Consider the following 17946-nt stretch of genomic DNA (forward strand, 5'->3'; position numbering starts at 1 on the left):
ATTTTCATCAAGATCTTGTAATATTTCAGCAACGTATGAAAACTTGCATGAAAGCATGTATATTTTCTTGAGATTTTGTGAGACTGAAGATCTCGGAATGAAATTATTGAATCTCAAGGACTGGTAATCTTACAGAGTGGCTAGGATATGAAAAAAATATTAACTACTGGCAGTTGAGTCCTCACTTCAATTTGAGTGTTTGCTTCAATTTGGCCCAAGAGGGTATTATGGAAGGAAAAATAAGACTTTCATGGTGTATTTGTCCCATGGTTACATCAGATAATATCACTAGGTAATACTAACTAAATTATTGAATTGTTATAGAGCACTGCTATTATATTTATAGTTACAAATATTTGGACTTTCCCTTTTTCATCCCCACTTTTGTAAATCTTTATTAAGAATTCCAGAAAACTTACACTCTAGCTTTGGATTGTTATGATTGGTTTGTTATGTGATTGGATTATTCTCATAAACTATCGCTTAAGTGAAGAGACTAAATTAGTGGACCAGCAAAGTGCTGTGGGTATAATTTACCTGAACTTCAATAATGCCAATAATTTGATAAAGTAGACCATAACCTACTACTTGGGATGTGCAGGGGGTTGGTCTTGAAAATCTCCAAGGTATTTTTCAACTCCGTTATTCTGCATTCTGTAAAGTGGAACTAATCAACTAGAAGGAACCAACCTAGAACTAAGGAGATATCAGACTTGAAATTCTAGACCTAGAAAACCTAGAACTACGCCGCCTTCGGTCCGATCTAAGTATAGTATATAAAATCATACATTGCAATGTCCTACCTGTCAATGAATACTTCAGCTATCGTAACAATACAAGAACACACAATAGATACAAACTCAAGGTAAACTGCACCAAACTTGATTGCAGGAAATACGACTTCAGCAACAGAGTGGTCAATGTCTGGAATATTCTACGTGACTCTGTGATTTCTTCCCCAAACCCCAAAAACTTTAACCTTAGACTGCCTACTATTGACCTCACCCCTTTCCTAAGAGGTCTGTAGGGGGCGTGCATAAGCGCACCAACGTGCCTACCATTCCTGTCCTATTGTTTCTTTTTATTTTTCTTATATATATCCATTTCATGTATTCATAATTATGTTTATACTTATACCTGTTATCTAATAATTGTTTGACAAATCAAATCAAATCAATCAATCAATCAATAAATAAATAACCAACCTAGAACTAAGGAGACATTTCTGACAGTTAGAAGAATTAATCAGTGAAACAACTTGCCTTCAGAAGTTGTGGATGATTCAATATGGAGGTTTTAAAGAAGAAATTGGACAACCAATATTGGAAGTTGGATTGTAGCACAATTAAAACCTTCTATCAGACACAATGCTGATGATGACAATATCAGACATGCTATAATTACCTTTTTATGACATTTAAAAATGTTTGTGCGAGAAAGAACAGTATATATACATACATATACATTTGCCTTTTTATATGAAAACATTTTATTTATCTAAAACTGAACATTTCTACTGTCCCCAAATTATTGAAGATAAATGGCACACATTTTATTTGCAGTGTCCACTCCTCCTTTTGTTTTATTGTAAAATGTAATTATGAAGGCTTTTTCTTCAGAATCAGGATTGATATGTCAGGACATAAACTAGACGTAATAATTTTTGTTCCTTTTGGATATACAATAGTGTCTTTACTGAATCCAAAAAGCTTGAGCATTCCCCTCTATCTTTGGTTGCACTGAATATGGGTGGCATCTATATTTTGCTTTTCTTAGGGTACCTCCATAAGACAATTTCTTCTTTAGTTCCTCAATTAAGCCTGTCATTGAAAATAAATTTGCAAATTAAACATTTTAGTATCCACAGTATTCCATACAATTAGATTTGGTACTACCTACTGATGAAATTGACAAACTTCCTTGAAACTCTGTGGGTATTTTATGTAATGTTGTAGGGGTTTTTCCCTATAGAATAGTTCTTTTGGTAGTCGAGTATAAATTGAATGAATACTTCAGATAACAGAAGCAACTTGATCTTCCTTATTTCTGATCATGTCAAACTACAAACAACCCATTAGACATTTAAATCTTTTAATACCCATCACAAGACTGAATTTGTCTACTCTGTCTCTATTTGTCCTCCACAGAATTTACCAATTGATATTTAACAACAATCTCAAGAATATCAGGACTAAATAAACATTTCCAGCAATACATGTAACCATTGGCAAATATCTTAAAAGCTGTTCTTTTTTAAAAGATGGATTACTTTATTAGTTCATAATTTTGTCTTTCCTAGAAAATATTTATTTATGTATTTATTTGATTTGTCAATCGCTAACAAGATACAGGCATAAGAATAAACATAGTTTTGAATACATGAGACAGATACTTATAAGAATAATAAAAAGAAACAACAGGACAGGGACATTAGGCATGTTGGTGCGTTTATGCATGCCCCTTACAGGCCTCTTAGGAAGGGGGTGAGGTAAATAGTAGACAGTCTAAGGTTAAAGTTTTTGGGGTTTGGGGAAGAAGCCACAGAGTCAGGTAGAGTATTCCAAACATTGACCATTCTGTTGCTGAAGTTGTATTTTCTGCAGTCAAGTTTGGTGCGGTTAACCTTGAGTTTGTATCTATTGTATGCTTTTGTATTGTTATGATTGAAGCTGACGTATTCATTTGCAGGTAGGACATTGCAATATACTATATTTAGATCAGAACGGAGGCGGTGAAGTTCTAGTTTTCTAGGTCTAGAGTTTCAAGTCTGGTGGCATAAGGTATTCTGCAATGAGTAGAGGAGCGGAGAACTCTTCTTGTGAAATATTTCTGGACTTTTTCAATTGTGTTTATATCAGATACATGATATGGGTTCCAGACTGATGAGTTGTATTCAAGTATAGGTCTAGCAAATGTTTTGTATGCTCTAGTTAGTAGGTTGATATTACCAGAGAAGAAGCTACGTAGGATTAGATTAACAACTCCTAATGCCTTTTTGGTTATGTAGTTACAGTGGGCTCTAGCACTTAGATCATTAGAGATGAGTACTCCAAGGTCCTTGACAGAGTTTGGATCCTCAACAAGGTCTTGACTATTTAGCTTGTATTTTATTTTCTGATTTTTTTTGTCAATATGTAAGACAGAGCATTTATTTGTCGAGATTTGAAGTTGCCATTTGATTGACCATTCTGATACATAGTCAAGGTCTTTTTGGAGGGTATTGTCTGTGGTGTTGAATAGCTTTACATCATCAGCTAAGAGAACGCAGTTGCTCTTAATATGATCACAGAGGTCATTTATGTAGAGTATGAAGAGTTGGTCCTAAAACACTGCCTTGGGGGACACCACCATTGATAGGTACAGAATTTGATAGGACGCTCCCAATTTTGACCATTTGTTGTCTGTTTGACAGGAATGCTTCTATCCAGTTATGTAGGTGTCCAAAGATACCATAAGATTTTGGTTTTAGTAGTTGTTTGTAATTAGCATTTGCTATTATTTCCTCTTCTTCAGTTTCATGACCTTTTTGTTCTCATTCTCATCACATTCTTGTAAATGATCTTCAGAATCAGTATCAATTTCATCTGGAGGCAGGAATATTAAATATGTTTGCCACCTTGGTTTAGAGAGGGGGGGAAGGTGAGAAGTTTATTAAAAATGCAAAAAAATTCTTTATTAAATTTGATTTTTATGCTACTTTTATTATTTCAATATCTGAGGGAGATTGACAGTTAAGAAATATGAAACATACATACATAAATTTTAATAAATAACGTAAGTTTGAGACCATACTCGAGTCCTAATGCCACAGTGGTTAGAATGCGGTACAGGTAGTCCTTGAGTTAATGACCACAATTAACCCCAAAATTTATGTTGCTAAGTGAAAAATTTATTAAGTTGAGTTTTACCCATTTTACGGTTTTGCCACATTTGTTAAGTGAATCACTGCAGCTGTTAAATTAGTAACACTATTGTTAAGTGAATCTGGCTTTCCCATTGATTTTGCTTGCCAGAAGGTCACAAAAGGTGATCACATATGACTCCCTGGAGTCAAGTATGGTCTCAAACTATTTGAACCAGTTCTCAAGCACCCAATTACATGACCAGAGGGATGCTGCAAAGGTCATAAGTATGAAAAATGGTTGTGTCACTTTTTTTCAGTACCTTTGTAACTTCAGTCACTAAATAAACTGTTGTTGAGGACTACCCGTATTGCAAGCTAACTTTGTCCAGTCTGGAGTTGAATCCTGGCGGGGCTTGAAGTTCACTCAGCCTTCCAGCCTTTCAAGGTTGGTAAAATGAGAAGCTAGATTTTGGGGGGCAATGCTAACATTATAAATAGCTCAGAGCAGAGGTTGCCAACCTCTTGGACCTCAGGGATCACCAAACTTATAATTTTAAATCCCGCGGACCAGAGACCCTGGGAAAATCCCCCAAAAAAGTCTGCAGGAAAATTCCCCACCCTGTTTTCCTACTGATCGATTGTTCTTTACCATCTCCAGCTCCATTCACAGGGAGGGAGAGAGAGACTTTTGGCTTCATGCAAGGAAAGCAGCAGAAGCAGCAGAAGTCTTTCTCTCCCCCAAACTCTGCCAGAAATGAGTCTTTGCCGGCGCACCCTCTTGGAGCAGGATGCTTTGCAGGGTCCCAAAGACTCATTTCTGGTGGGCGGCACAGCCTTGTGTTCCCGTGCAGCCTGGATTAATTGCTTTGAGGGGTGCTTTGGGGGTGACATTTCTCTGCGGACCACCAAAATTTTCTCAAAGACTACCAGTGGTCCCCAGCCCACTGGTTGGTGACCACTGGCTCAGAGTGTGCTGTAAAAGCACAATGGAACAGTATATAAGTCTAAGTACTATTTCTACTGGTATTGCTACAAAATACTCCTTCCTCTTCCTATTTTTCCACAACAATCCTGTGAGGTGAAATGGGCTGAGAGTGTGACTGGTCAAAAGTCACTCAGTTGGCTTTGGTGTCCTAAGGCTGAACTAGAACTCAATGTTTCCTGATTCTAGGCCAGCACCTTAACACCAAACAGGCAAATATAATACAACCAGATGAAATATGGCCAAAGATCAGTAACACCTTTTCTGCCTCTGAGGAAACTTAATCCTGAAAACTTTTATTGTTGTTAAGGTCACCTTATAGAAATAAGGAACCCCCGGGGTGGGGGAGGGGAGAAAGCCCTACTCCTAGCAGGCAAACTAAGGCTGGTCCTGACAGATTGGTTGCACACACTGAAGCAGGTTTTAGTGCACCAGAGTTTATACCACATTGTACATTAAGATCATTTGGCAGATTTGGAGCTGATTCATCAAATGGAGCAGCTTGCCTACAGACTTTGTGGGTGCTTCATCACTGGAGTTTTTTAAGAAGAGGCTGGACCTGTCTGAAATGGTATAGGACAGTGATGTCAAACTCAATTTGAGGTGCTCATCAGGGTTGTGTTTGACCTCAGGGGTGGGCGTGGCTGAGATGGGCATGGCCAGCTCAACATCATTCATGTCGGGGGCACCTGTGTTGGCCCAGGCAGGCAGGCTGGTGGGGGGGATCCAGCAGAGGAAGGTGAGACCAGGGAGTGTGCTAGAGACTTGCCAGAGGAGGTGGCCAAGTGCTAAGGCAGGACTTCCCTTCCTTCCTTCCTTTTCTTCTTTTTCCTTCCCTCTTCCTTCTCCTTTCTTCTTCCTTCCCCTCTTTTTCCTTCCTTGCTCTCTTCCCTTCTTTTTCTTTCTTTCCTCTTCTCCTTTCCTGATGCTCAAAGGGGAAACATTTCTCCTTTTGTTTTGTTTTGAGTTTGTTTTGCTAGCCGTCTCCCAAGCTCCATGTTCGTTGGTGGAGGCACTGCGGGCTGGTCCTTCGCCATTTCCATGGCTGCCCCATGGGCCAGAATCAAGCCTTGGGTTTCACACCCCTGGTATAGGATCTCCTGCTTGAGCCAGGGGGCTGGACTAGAAGGCCTCCAAAGTCCCTTCCTACTTTGCTATTCTGTTCCATGGGAAGGTCCCTTCCAGCTCTGTTCTAAGAGTCTATTCAGAATTAAAGCATGGACAGATACAAAACAAAGCCTTCTCAATGCCATGTATTTCCCGGTAACTTTCTCAAGCAAGAGGGAGCCAACGGTGGCAATAATTGCCGGAGACGTAATTTGAACAAACTCCGAAAGCACTGGGATAGAAAAAAAAGGGAGGTTTATTACCAAACTTGATTGCAGGAAATACAACTTCAGCAACAGAGTGGTCAATGTCTGGAATACTCTACCTGACTCTGTGGTTTCTTCCCCAAACCCCAAACACTTTAACCTTAGACTGTCTAATATTGACCTCACCCCTTTCCTAAGAGGTCTGTAGGGGGCGTGCATAAGCGCACCAATGAGCCTACCGTCCCTATCCTATTGTTTCTTTTATTTTTCCTTATTCGTATCCATTTCATGTATTTATAACCATTTTTATACTTATACCTGTTATCTAATAATTGTTTGAATAAATAAACAAACAAACAAACAAACAAACAAACAAACAAACTGTCGATTGAACTCCCCCTCCGCTAGGGAAGGTTCACTGCGGTTCGGATTTAAACCGCAGCGCGCCTGTATCCCTTAATCCAAACGGGTGAGCCTAGCCTTCCAGTCACCGCCAAGAAACTCGCTGGTTACTTTCTTCCCGCGCTCTAGGAAGTTTTTTTTATATATATATAAATGAGAGCGGGCGTGATTACAGCGCATGCGCAAGTAAGGCAGGTTCACGTGTTTTCCCCGGCAAGAAGCGAAAGTAAGGGAAAGGCCAACCGATAGCTTTCCCGGAGTTGAAGGACTCTTGGAGTCATCGCTTAATCTCGAACACCTCGTTGAATCGGTCCGTCTCCGGGCCGCGCGGTTTTTATTGTTTAAGACAAGTCGGTGCGGTGCCTTTTGAAAACGTAACTCTACCAAGAGCAATAATAAATAACTTGCCGACTGAAACTTCGCGTTCCATTTGGAATGGGCCAAGCCGCTCTTCGTCCTTGCCCTTGAGCTACGTCGGTCCGTTTTGGACTGTTCCATTTTTTTAAAGGGATTTCATAAAACTGTTGGGGTTGAAATGGAAAGGCGAATACGTTTTTAAAACAATCCCGACTCTTCGGGATAAATCACATAATTTCTCCAATATCTGGGTTTGCGGTAGTGTATTCCTCCTTTCGAGCATACCGGATCTTGGCAAAAGCGTCTCCCAAGACACCCCGCCCTCCAGCCTTTCTCGGTGAATGCAACCTCCTGCCGATCACGTGCTCCCCCTTCGGCCGCTGGGTTCTTTCGCTGCACCAGCGTGCGTGAGAAACTATGGCGGGGTTGCTCAGGTCAGCCGTGTGGCTTCGTTCGCGGCTCTTGCTCTGGCGAGGGGGATGCGCCCTTCCGGGACCCGTCCCGTCGCCGTTGCCCTCGGCTGCCCTCCGACGCTTTAACAGCAACCCCAGCAGAGCGTGAGTATCCCCCGAGGAAAGCACGCAGCTTCTCAGCAAACCAGGGGGAGGTCGTGGACGTGCTTGGGGTGGGTGGGTGGGTGGTGGGTTCGTATCCCTTTAATGCTTTATAACGACCGCCCGAATATTTGCAGCCCCAGGCTTGTTTTAGGTTCCTCAACACGAGTGGATTATGGGTCTTGTAATCCAGCCCAGTCGATAGCGGGATGGTAGGCTAAATCAGGCATGCCAATCTGAATTCCGGGTCAGAATTGTTAGCTGGAGGACCAGACCGAAGGCCCATCAAATCCGGTGTCCTGTTTTTTATTAGTTCCCCACTGGGTTACCAGTGGGAAGCTGCAGGGTAAAACACGCCGCAAAGAGCTGTTTTTCAGAGGCAAATTGCCTCTGGGAATGAAAGAGGGGGTGGGTGGGGTATAGGTGGTACTCGAGTTACGACCGCAACCGAGCCAAAAATTTATGTTGCTAAGTGAGACATTGAGGTTTTGCCCCAGTTTACAACTTTTCTTGGCACAGTTATTAAGTGAATCGCTGCAGTTGATAAATTAGTAATCAGGTTGTTAAGTGAATCTGGCTTCCCCATTGACTTTGCTTGTCAAAGGGTCACAAAAGGAGCACTCACATGATCCTGGGACCAGAAAAGGTCACAAATATGAACCAGTTGCCAAGCATCTGAATTTTGATCACATGATCATGGGTATGCTGCAAAGGTGGTAACTGAAAACTGGTCAGAAGTCACATTTTTTTTCAGGGCTGTTGTAACTTTGAATGGGCACTAAATAAATTGTAAGTCAAGGACTGCCTGTACTTGGCTCTTGTTCTTTTTCCTTTAACCAATCTCTGCTTAACCTGGTAGTTGTTGCTACAGATTGAGTCTGTGATTTTCCACCTGTAATGATGTGTTATTCTGAAAAAAAATATCTTTTATTTGGCTTCAATATTTAACGGTTCGAGCATAACTACCATGCTTGGATTCTAATACTACGGAAAAGAAGATGCATTTGCATAACCTACTCCATGAACCACGATTTACTGAATTAATCCAACTATCTCTTTATGCAACAGTCTAAATTAGTGTTTCTGCACCTCAGCAACAATTTGGATTAAACTCAACATTTCTAAAGCTGTTGAGGGTGAGAAATACTGCTCCAAACAATAAATCAATTATTTAGTTAGATTGACACAGCTAGTTACATTTTACTTTAGTGTGGTTGAGGGAATCTGGCTGGAGAATTTTCCCCTCTATCTGTGCTTTCCGTATCTTGCTTAAATTTATAACTAACATTTTGTTCTTTGCTTTTTCTCCATAAAGTTATTTTTTAAAATATTGCAGCCATTACAGGGTTGCTCTGTTCAGCATATTGTTCTGCTTGCCATTTCCTAGAGCTAACTTTACAATATCCTTTCTGAATTACAGAGGCCACGGAACAATACAGGTAGTCCTTGACTTAACAGTGGATTTAGTGACCATTCAAAGTTAGAACAGCGCTGAAAGAGTGACTTCTGACCATTTTTCTCGGTTACAACCTTTGCAGAAATCCCATGTCACATGATCAAAATTCAGATGCTTGGCAACTGGTTAATACTTATGACCATTGCAGTGTCCTGGGGTCATGTGATCACCTTTTGCAACTTCCTGACAAGCAAAGACAATGGGGAAGCCAGATTTACTGAACAACCATGCATAAGCATACAATCGTGCCCACCGTCCCTGTCCTATTGTCCCCATTTATTTGTACCTATTTCCTGTATTCATACATTTATTCTTATATCTAATATCTTGTAAGCGATTGACAAATCAAAATAAATAAAAAACCATCTTACTAACTTATCAATTGCAGTGATTCGCTTAACAAGTGTGGCAAAGAAATGTCATAAAATGGGGCAAAACTCAACAGATGTCTCACTTAACATAAATTTTAGGCTCAGTTGTGGTTGTAAGCTTACTGATGGTAATTGGGACTGCTCTGTTGGTAAGTGACATGTTCATAAGACAGATCACCTGCTGGCTTCCCCATTGCCTTTGTTAAAAGCTGGCAGTGAAGGTTGCAATAACAATTGTATGACCATGGGAGCCTGCAGCACCATAATTGTGAGCTGGTTGCTGAGTGTTGAAATCACGGAACTGCAGGGATGTGATGGCCACAGCTATAAGGGCCAGTTGTAAGTACCCTACATATACCCTTCATTCAGATGAAAAAACTGATGTTAAACAAGCAAGGACTACCTGCACACTATTTAAAATATTTCAACTTGAGTCATCTTTCAGTCACTGAGCCTTTGAGTGCTGCCATGATATTACACTGGTAGTCAGTATTTACTATCAAGATGGAGTGTTTTGTGGGAGCATTTAACTATGCATTCCTCTGTCTATAATTCAGTGGTAGAAAACTGAATTATGTAATTGTTGACTATGATACCTATGAAGGTGTAATCCAACATCATTTTGAAAATCACTAATCCATCTTGGAATAGACCTTGCCACATTTACCACCTGATTTATAACATTCATGTAGTTCCATTTACTTAAATGTGGCTGTTCTTCCTAGCCTTTTGTTAGTATTATGTACCTGTTAGCTGGCTGGGTTTACTATGCAGAGAGGAAACTCTTTGCAGTTCCAGGTATACATTGTGCTTTATGGCATCATATCCTTTTTGACATATAGAGCAAATTCTCTCCAGTATACCTTTCTTATTATTTCTGTAGAGATCATCTGCAGAAATAATTTCATTGGTTATATACCACTCCATTAGACTTCCTCAGTGTCTGTATTTTCTGTGTTTTCTTCTGATGTTAGGTACTCTACTGTTTTGTCTTGGAAGGGCCTGGCATTTATATATAAGGCCCTATGCACAGTCTTACACCTGGAGTTTCTTTGGCATGCACCTTTACCTTTGTGACCTTATGGCTTACTTGATTAACTACATTTATTTCCTATACCACTGCTGCCCCCCTTGGAATGATTATTAAGATGTATGTAATCATCCTCTAGGAATTATTTTTCCCTAAACTTTCATCTTGTTGGCTTTTCTCAGGAATCAAAAGTTGTTTACATTTTTAAAAATATTACTTGCCATCATTCTAGTGTCCTCTTAGTTTAGGCATTGTATACTCTTTTTGTACAGATCTGTCTTGTCCTAAAAGGTACTTTGAAAGTTCTAAATTCCTGAAAGGTACGCTAATACTCTAAATTCTTCTTCCTGGTATTATCACCTCATCCATCCAAGGACTGAGACTGCTCTCATATCCAGTTCTGTGCTTGGAACAGGTAAAGCCACTGAGGCCATGCAAGCAGGCATGTTACCATGTGGTTGACATGCCTCTCATGCATCTAACCTGGTGTATCTGATAGTCAACCACACACATCCAGTTCCTAACAGTCCTTGTGCCCAGAGGGTTATATTTAATGCGAAGTCACCAAGCTGACTTTTGTGGCTAAGGCAGCGCTTGAACTCACAGTCTCCTGTTCTCTAGCCTGGTGTCTTAACCATTAGTCCTGCTCTTTATTAGCCTATTCTATCATTATTGTTCAACGTATTTGTGTTGATAAAGATACTTTGACTCCTCAAGTTCATTGGACTGTGACAGGGTACAGGTAGCCCTCAACTTGTAACCATTTGTTTAATGATGGTTTGAAGTTACAGCAGCACTGAAAAAAGTGACTTATGACCATTTTTCACTCTTACGACCATTGCAGCATCCCTGTGGTCACATGACCAAAATTCGGATTCTTGGCAACATAAACTGTTTTTATGATGGCTGCAATGTCCTGGGGTTAATGTGATCACCTTTTGTGACCTTCTGACAAGCGAAGTCAATGAGGAAGTCAGATTCATTTAACAACCATGTTACTAACTTAACCTGCAGCGATGTACATAATGGTGGCAAGAAAGGTCATAAAGTGGGGCAGATTCCACTTAACAACTGTCTTGCTTAACAACATACATTTTGGGTTTAATTGTGGTTGAGGACTAACTCTCACATCAATCAGTTCAGTAGGTAAGAGCTAGAATCTGGTACTTCTGAGTCTGAGTTTAGTTATTACATAGGATAAATTACTAATGAAGTATAAGTATCTCTTAATTTTTTTCAGAATTGATCTGAACTACCTTTCATCATTTTAAGCTTTGCACTATAGCTTTTGTGATCACTAACTATAGATATGCTAATCGGGACTTAGTGGAGTACAGAATTGGTGGTTTCTGCCATCAATCTTACAAAATATATATACACTTATGTTGTTCAGAACTGAATTGTTGGCTTTTGGTATTCTCTGAAATGATCGTTTTCTTGCAGATGATTCATAGGTGAGGTAGCAACAATTTACAGGAGAATGAAGTTGCCTGGGTTTTTTGTTCTGTTTAATAGTTTGCCTTGTTGGTTGGAGCATGATCTTTTTTCCTTGGTAATTTATTGATTATGATATTGTTTCTTTTCTGATTGGTTTTCTGATACTGTTTATTTGGTGTTGGGTGTTGGTTCAGTACAGAGATGGGATCTGACCGGTATAACTACCGGTTCTGTCGCTCTGCGTCGCGCGAGTGCAATTTACGACCTGCTGAGTTGCCCAGACAACTGAGCAGCGCTGCGTGCAAGTGCACAGCAGTTGGAAAAGCCCTTTTTTCCTGCTTTTTCAACCGTAGCGGTATCGCGCAAAGCAGCTGCGGTTGAAAACACAGGAAATAAGAGCCCAGGCCAGCGGGTGGGCCAAAACAGCAGCAAACATAGAACCGGTTCTATGTTTGCTGCTCTTCAGAGCAACCGGTTCTACAGAAATGGACAGAACCGATAGAATCCCACCCCTGGTTCAGTATGCTCTGGATTGTTGGCTGTTCTTTTGATTATATCTTTGATTATATCTTCTAAATTGCATGTAGAAGGGCTTTATCTCTATGTGTTTATCAGGGAAGTAGGTAAAACAGGAGGAAAGAATGGTTTCTGCAAAGGGCCAGAAGGAGGTGGGCATTTCATGTGTATCGCTGTGGATGAAAAAGTGATTCCAACTCTTGGAAATCTGTCAGGGCTTGTTTCAGTGACTGAGCTGCTTGAGCTGAATTTTACATATCCTTCCCTTCTCTCCATTCCAGCAGAAGAAAAATTGCAAACTACTTTCCAGAAAGCAACTAATGGTCCCTTCAGGCCTCCAGACTGTCTCTTGATCCCAAGATATATAATTAATTATTAGATTTTTTCCCCAGTCATACATGTTATGATTTTATTCTATAAATTTCAAATTAATTGAACATACAGTATTGTCAAGTGCATATACCAGAACCACTGAAGGATAGATCCATATAGATACTGTTGATCATCTGTATTACATGACTATCTGCCTTGCCTTGGAAAACAGCAGATATAGACCTAACAGTTTGACCTCAGACATTTCCTTCCCTAAACAGACCCTAAGCTGGAATGTCTCTTTACTGCCTCTAAAGCCGGTGTGTGTGTTTGTGTGCGTGTGCTTGAGGGGGGTGGGCAAAGCCAATGGTTCTACCACAAGGGTTGAGGCATGTATTTTTATGATAATCCTGGACTTACAACCACAATTGGAACTAGAATTTCCATTGTAAGTCGTTGCAGATTTAAGTTGAGTTGGACCTGATTTTATGACAATTTTTACTGTGGTCGTTAAGTATATCACACAACTGTTAAGTAAATCCAGTTCCCCCAGTGAGATTTTGCCAGAAATCAGCAAAAATGGTTGATGGTTAAATTGTGATTACGTAACTGCAGGATATTTCAACAGTTGCCAACCCCTCCACCCCTCATTTTCATCCTCCGCGGACTTCTGAAGCACTCGCCCGGAAATGTTGCTGCAGGAGGCCATGAAGGGCAAAAATGAGGTGCAGGGGGGGCCATATGGCCATTTTCGCCATCAGGGTGCTGCAGGAGGCATCCATTCTCCTCCATCCTGAGCAGTTGGTTCCAATCATTGGAGCAGTGTGTGTGAATATGAATCAAGACATGTACAGGACCCCATTCTCTACCAGTCTAAGCCTTCCTAAGTCCAAGTGAACTATGTTGTGTGAATCTAGTGAGGCTACCACTTTTGGTTAAGAAAAAGTGGAATTTATTGCAAAGATTTGTTGGTTTTAAAGTCTGGTTAGGGATGAAAGGTGGAAGAATATAGTAGCATATACTGGCATGACACCCTTGATTACATTAATTGGTGAAACTGCCTTAATCTGTGCATAATGTGGAAATATTGTTATGCTGATAATGCCCATTGATTTCATAACTAGCACTGATGTTAACTTTGGGTTCTTTTCTTCTGTTAACATTTTAGATACAAAATTAGTAGCTTGTAATAAAATACTGTGGCACATCATAGATTTTGTTTTGATTTGCAGATTCCTAATGTACCCAACAAGACTCTTTACAATTGCAGTCCAAGAAAACAGAGATGTTCAAGAGCCGTTTCCTATTCAACAAAAGCAGATACAATTTTTCGATTGGGCCTTTAATAAAATGGACACTTCTATCAGGAAAAATGGGTGCATTACTAAATCCCTGTTAGAAGATATATTTCATGACGCCTGCAAAACAGGTAAAGAATTGTCTTCTTAATGTGTGATGACCCAGAGTATACCAGAAATATAACAAAAACCAAAACGTAACTAAAAGTCCTTTAATGCCTTCAACTTGGCTTCACTGTTTAATTGTTCCCAGTAGAGGAGTAAATTATTTTCAAAATAACATTTCAAAGGAAAGAAACAGTTCACATTCAAAGAGCCGATAATGAAGCAAAAACCAAAAACAAACCGAATTGAATAAAGTTCCTCGACAGACCAGGATAGATAATTGCCAACTTCAGGAAGATAACCAGGGACAGTACGTTGGAAGAATGCCAACCAAGATAAATCTTCTTTAGGAATAAAACACTAATTTGTCTCCAGCGTCTGTTAGCATGCAGGTCCAAACTCTTATGCAGATCTTACACCTGCAACCCATGAAGATGATCATGGCCCTCTCCTCCCGAGTAGACCACATTTTATCCTGATCCTCTCCTCCCTGCGTGCCCTAGGATGGATAGGGGATGGGCCTGGGTCCTTCTCTGACTGCTCAGAGTCAGTCTCCACCAGGGGCATGACATAATGTTAGTTCTTATTGAACATCACCAATATAAATGTTATATTAATATATTAATTATTGGCATTGTTTTTTAATAAATGCAACATTTTCATTTTTCTGGACTCTTGCTTTAGAGGGCCTACAATAAGAATTTTCATTCTGTATGTTTGAGCTGTAGATGTGATGTATAAAAATGTTACAAGTGTGATTTTATAGAAGTTAGAAACCCCTTCTGCATATGTCCTCTGCTAAGAGGCTAAAATATCAAAATAAGGAAAACCATTATTGTTTTAGTTATCTAGATATTTTCAACAGAAAATTCAGTTTCCCCTTCCCCCCTTCAACCTGCAAGTCCATACAGTGGTTTTTTTTATAGCTATAAATTACTTTGAATTTCAGAGTCCATTGTATAGTGTTCATACTATACATTTAGGTATTTAAGATCTTATTTAAAATCTTCATTTCCCCTTAAGATGTCGTTTTAAGATTTGGGAAAATGGGCTTTCCTCTGGTCTTGTATGTTTTTACTTTGCAGTGCATTCCTTTTTTCTTCAATAATTGTAATTTTTATTCCCTGCTTTTCCTAATATTCTTTGTTTAGTGTTTTCTTTTTCTTCATGGAACCATTTTGTAAATCAGCTCACTCCATTTTGTGATGGCATCCACATAAGCTCCTCATGATTCCAAAAAATTTGAAGAAGTCTAAATGAAGGTCTTTAATAATAGCTAGATGCATAATACGATATACATAAAAGTGTAGAAAACAATTAAACAAGTAGTCTTCAAGTTATGACCGGTCACTTAGTGACTGTTCAAAGTTATAATTGACCCTTAAAAGAGGGCTTAGGTCTTTGATTTGAAATTTCAACGATTGGGCCTCGATTGGGTTTGCTTAACAATTGCTGTAGAAATTGTTATAAAATCAGGTTGGTCATGTGACCGACCTGTTTTACAACCATCACAACGTAATCGTAATGGGCAGACTCCATTATAATTGTGTGCCAAGGACTACCTGTTCATGTATATCTTTAATTCAGTGTATCTAGTCAAATACTAATGCTTCCTGTCTTTAATGTTGTATCTGTATATTTTCCTTATTCCATAAAGTTTGATTTGTTTTTCATTATTACAAAGAAGACTAGTTGTTGCATTTCTAAATTATTTTGTTCTAATTTAGGATTTCCAAATGGTAATCAGGCCTTGCTGCTGTTAAGAAGCTGTGGCTCACTGTTGCCTGAGCTACCTCCACATGAAAGAACAGCACTTGCTCATACCATGTGGACAAAGCTGAAAGGTGCTGGTATGTTATTTAAGTAAAATAAACCATATAGATTAGCATGCATTTTTAAAATATATGGTTTGATAATATTCTATGTATTATCATTCTTTAATACTGGTTGCTATAACATTTTCCGGTAGTTTCCACATTTGGAGAGCTATGCTGACATCTAGGGGATTGATAGTAAAAGCAAACTGTATTTTATCTTTCTATTTTATTATTTTATCTTTTATCTTTTTAGCTTTGTGGAAACTAAGTTAATTGATCTTGTATTTTGCTTGTCAGATTATTAGATGGAATTCTGTGCAGTTTTCCACCTGGGTTTCTTAACTGAACTACCTGGTAGTAATTCTTAAAGATTTTGAATAACAACTTATGGTGTGCAGCATGAGTTTGGATACTTTAAACTTAGCTCCAATTTGGTGCTACAGAATGGAAAATATGTGCTTGTTCATCTTTTTTCTTCTGCTTCTCCCCTGTCTAAATGACTTAAATTCCCTATGTTACTTTGGTGCTAACAATAAATCATTGTTACTCCAAACTTAAAAAGTGAGAATTGAAAGAAATCAAATGTCCAGAACTAACATGCCCTTTCCCAACTTAATGGAGAAATCTTAGCTGGGATCTGCTACCAACCAGTTAGTTTCTATCATTCATGATAAGTAGTAAACATCAAGGGTTGTATATATTTTTGTGTAATGGTGGAAACCTTTAATTAAGGCATCTTCCATCTACTCTTCCTTTAGAGGTTCTCATTGCATAGGAAAATCGTACCAAAAATGTCCAATTTTAAACTGAAGCTTGGGTGAGCAGCAAGGACTGCCAAAATCTGATGTGTCTTGATTTTTAGTCTATTTTCTGTGCATTACTGTTGTGTCAAACAATTGTATAAACTTTTTATTATACTGATTTTTTTTTTTTACAATTTTTCATTTAGGTGTTGTATTTGATGTAAGCCATTATAACGCTTTGCTAAAAGTTTATCTCCAGAATGAACATGATTTTTCTCCGGAAGTGTTCCTAGCAAAAATGGAAGAGGCAAATGTCCAGCCCAATCGAGTAGGTATTTTATAGATATTTTCATAAATTTACTGTATCATTTGATAAATAGCAATTCTCATATTTAATTCTGTTTTACAGGTCACATATCAGCGACTGATTGCTGCCTATTGCAACAAGGGAGATATTGATGGTTCCAGGTAACAACATAAACTAATAGCTTGAGATAAATTTTGTGGGACAATCTTATATGTGTTTATGTTGAAGTATCTCCCAGTATTACTTATTCCAAATCTTGGGGAATTTTCAAAGAACTCTTTCACAATAGGCCATATTCTAATATATGAGTAGGAAGCCAGCAATCCAACGATGTCTCTCAAAGAATGCCTTAATTTTGCCTATTTCAATTAAAATACCTCCTTTAAGTTAAAATGGTGATTCTTAGGCAGAACGGTAGATACATGAGTTCCTTTTTGCTAATAAAATTTTAGATTATTGTTCCATAAATTCTTTTAACTAAAGCAAATGTCGGTGTAATTCCTCTGCCTGTGTGTGTCTGTCTGTCTGTTTATTATCTATCTCTCTACATACATTTTTCCTATTTTTCAAGGGAAAATTTATCTGATTTTGTTTTCATTTGCAGCAAAATTCTTAATATTATGAAAAGCAAAGACCTCCCAATAACAGAGTTGATTTTCAGCGCCCTTGTCACTGGTCATGCAAAAACTGGGTAATTAATGTTTCTTATTCTCCTTAAATCATTGTCTAAGCTTAATCTTAATTAGCCAATCATAATTTAAATAGTTTGAATGGTTACAATAGAGTATGTTTCATAATGAACTTCCTTGTCTTATTCAGAGACCTCTGCTCATTCTGATATGAATGAGGATTTCCTGAATTGAAGCAGCTCTGCAAATTAATATGAAGCAATATCTTTTTGTATGAGTGTCTGCTAGGATCTGTGAGCTTGCTTGATCTTTGTTCCAAGAAACATCCTAAGAGCCTACACACATGAAATTACATTAAATGCATCTTTTAAAATGGGTTTGGAATTGAAAATAGCTATTGTAGGCAAATTTGAGAAGGAGGGTTTTAATCCCTTTTCTACCATAATGCTGATTTTGAATCAACAGTATTACTA

The 17946-nt window shown here is 38.8% G+C and overlaps 1 protein-coding gene across 2 annotated transcripts in view; it reads left to right on the forward strand.

The window, feature by feature from the left end:
• Positions 1-7273: 7273 nt before the first annotated feature.
• Positions 7274-17946, forward strand: part of LRPPRC (leucine rich pentatricopeptide repeat containing) — a 92617-nt gene continuing 81944 nt past the window's right edge. Inside the window, exons 1-6 of one of the 2 annotated variants that reach the window (XM_026683437.2) lie at positions 7274-7455; positions 13807-14003; positions 15705-15827; positions 16744-16865; positions 16947-17005; positions 17449-17535. In XM_026683437.2, the coding sequence (XP_026539222.1) occupies positions 7316-7455; positions 13807-14003; positions 15705-15827; positions 16744-16865; positions 16947-17005; positions 17449-17535 (728 nt within the window). In that variant the 5' untranslated portion in view covers positions 7274-7315. The remainder of the gene's footprint in view (positions 7456-13806; positions 14004-15704; positions 15828-16743; positions 16866-16946; positions 17006-17448; positions 17536-17946) is intronic. The other variant, XM_026683455.2, reaches the window with a different exon arrangement.

This window comes from Notechis scutatus, chromosome 1 (assembly GCF_049901735.1).
Source record: "Notechis scutatus isolate UNSWTSFEM ecotype Mainland chromosome 1, rNotScu1.2, whole genome shotgun sequence".
Lineage (NCBI taxonomy): Eukaryota > Metazoa > Chordata > Lepidosauria > Squamata > Elapidae > Notechis > Notechis scutatus.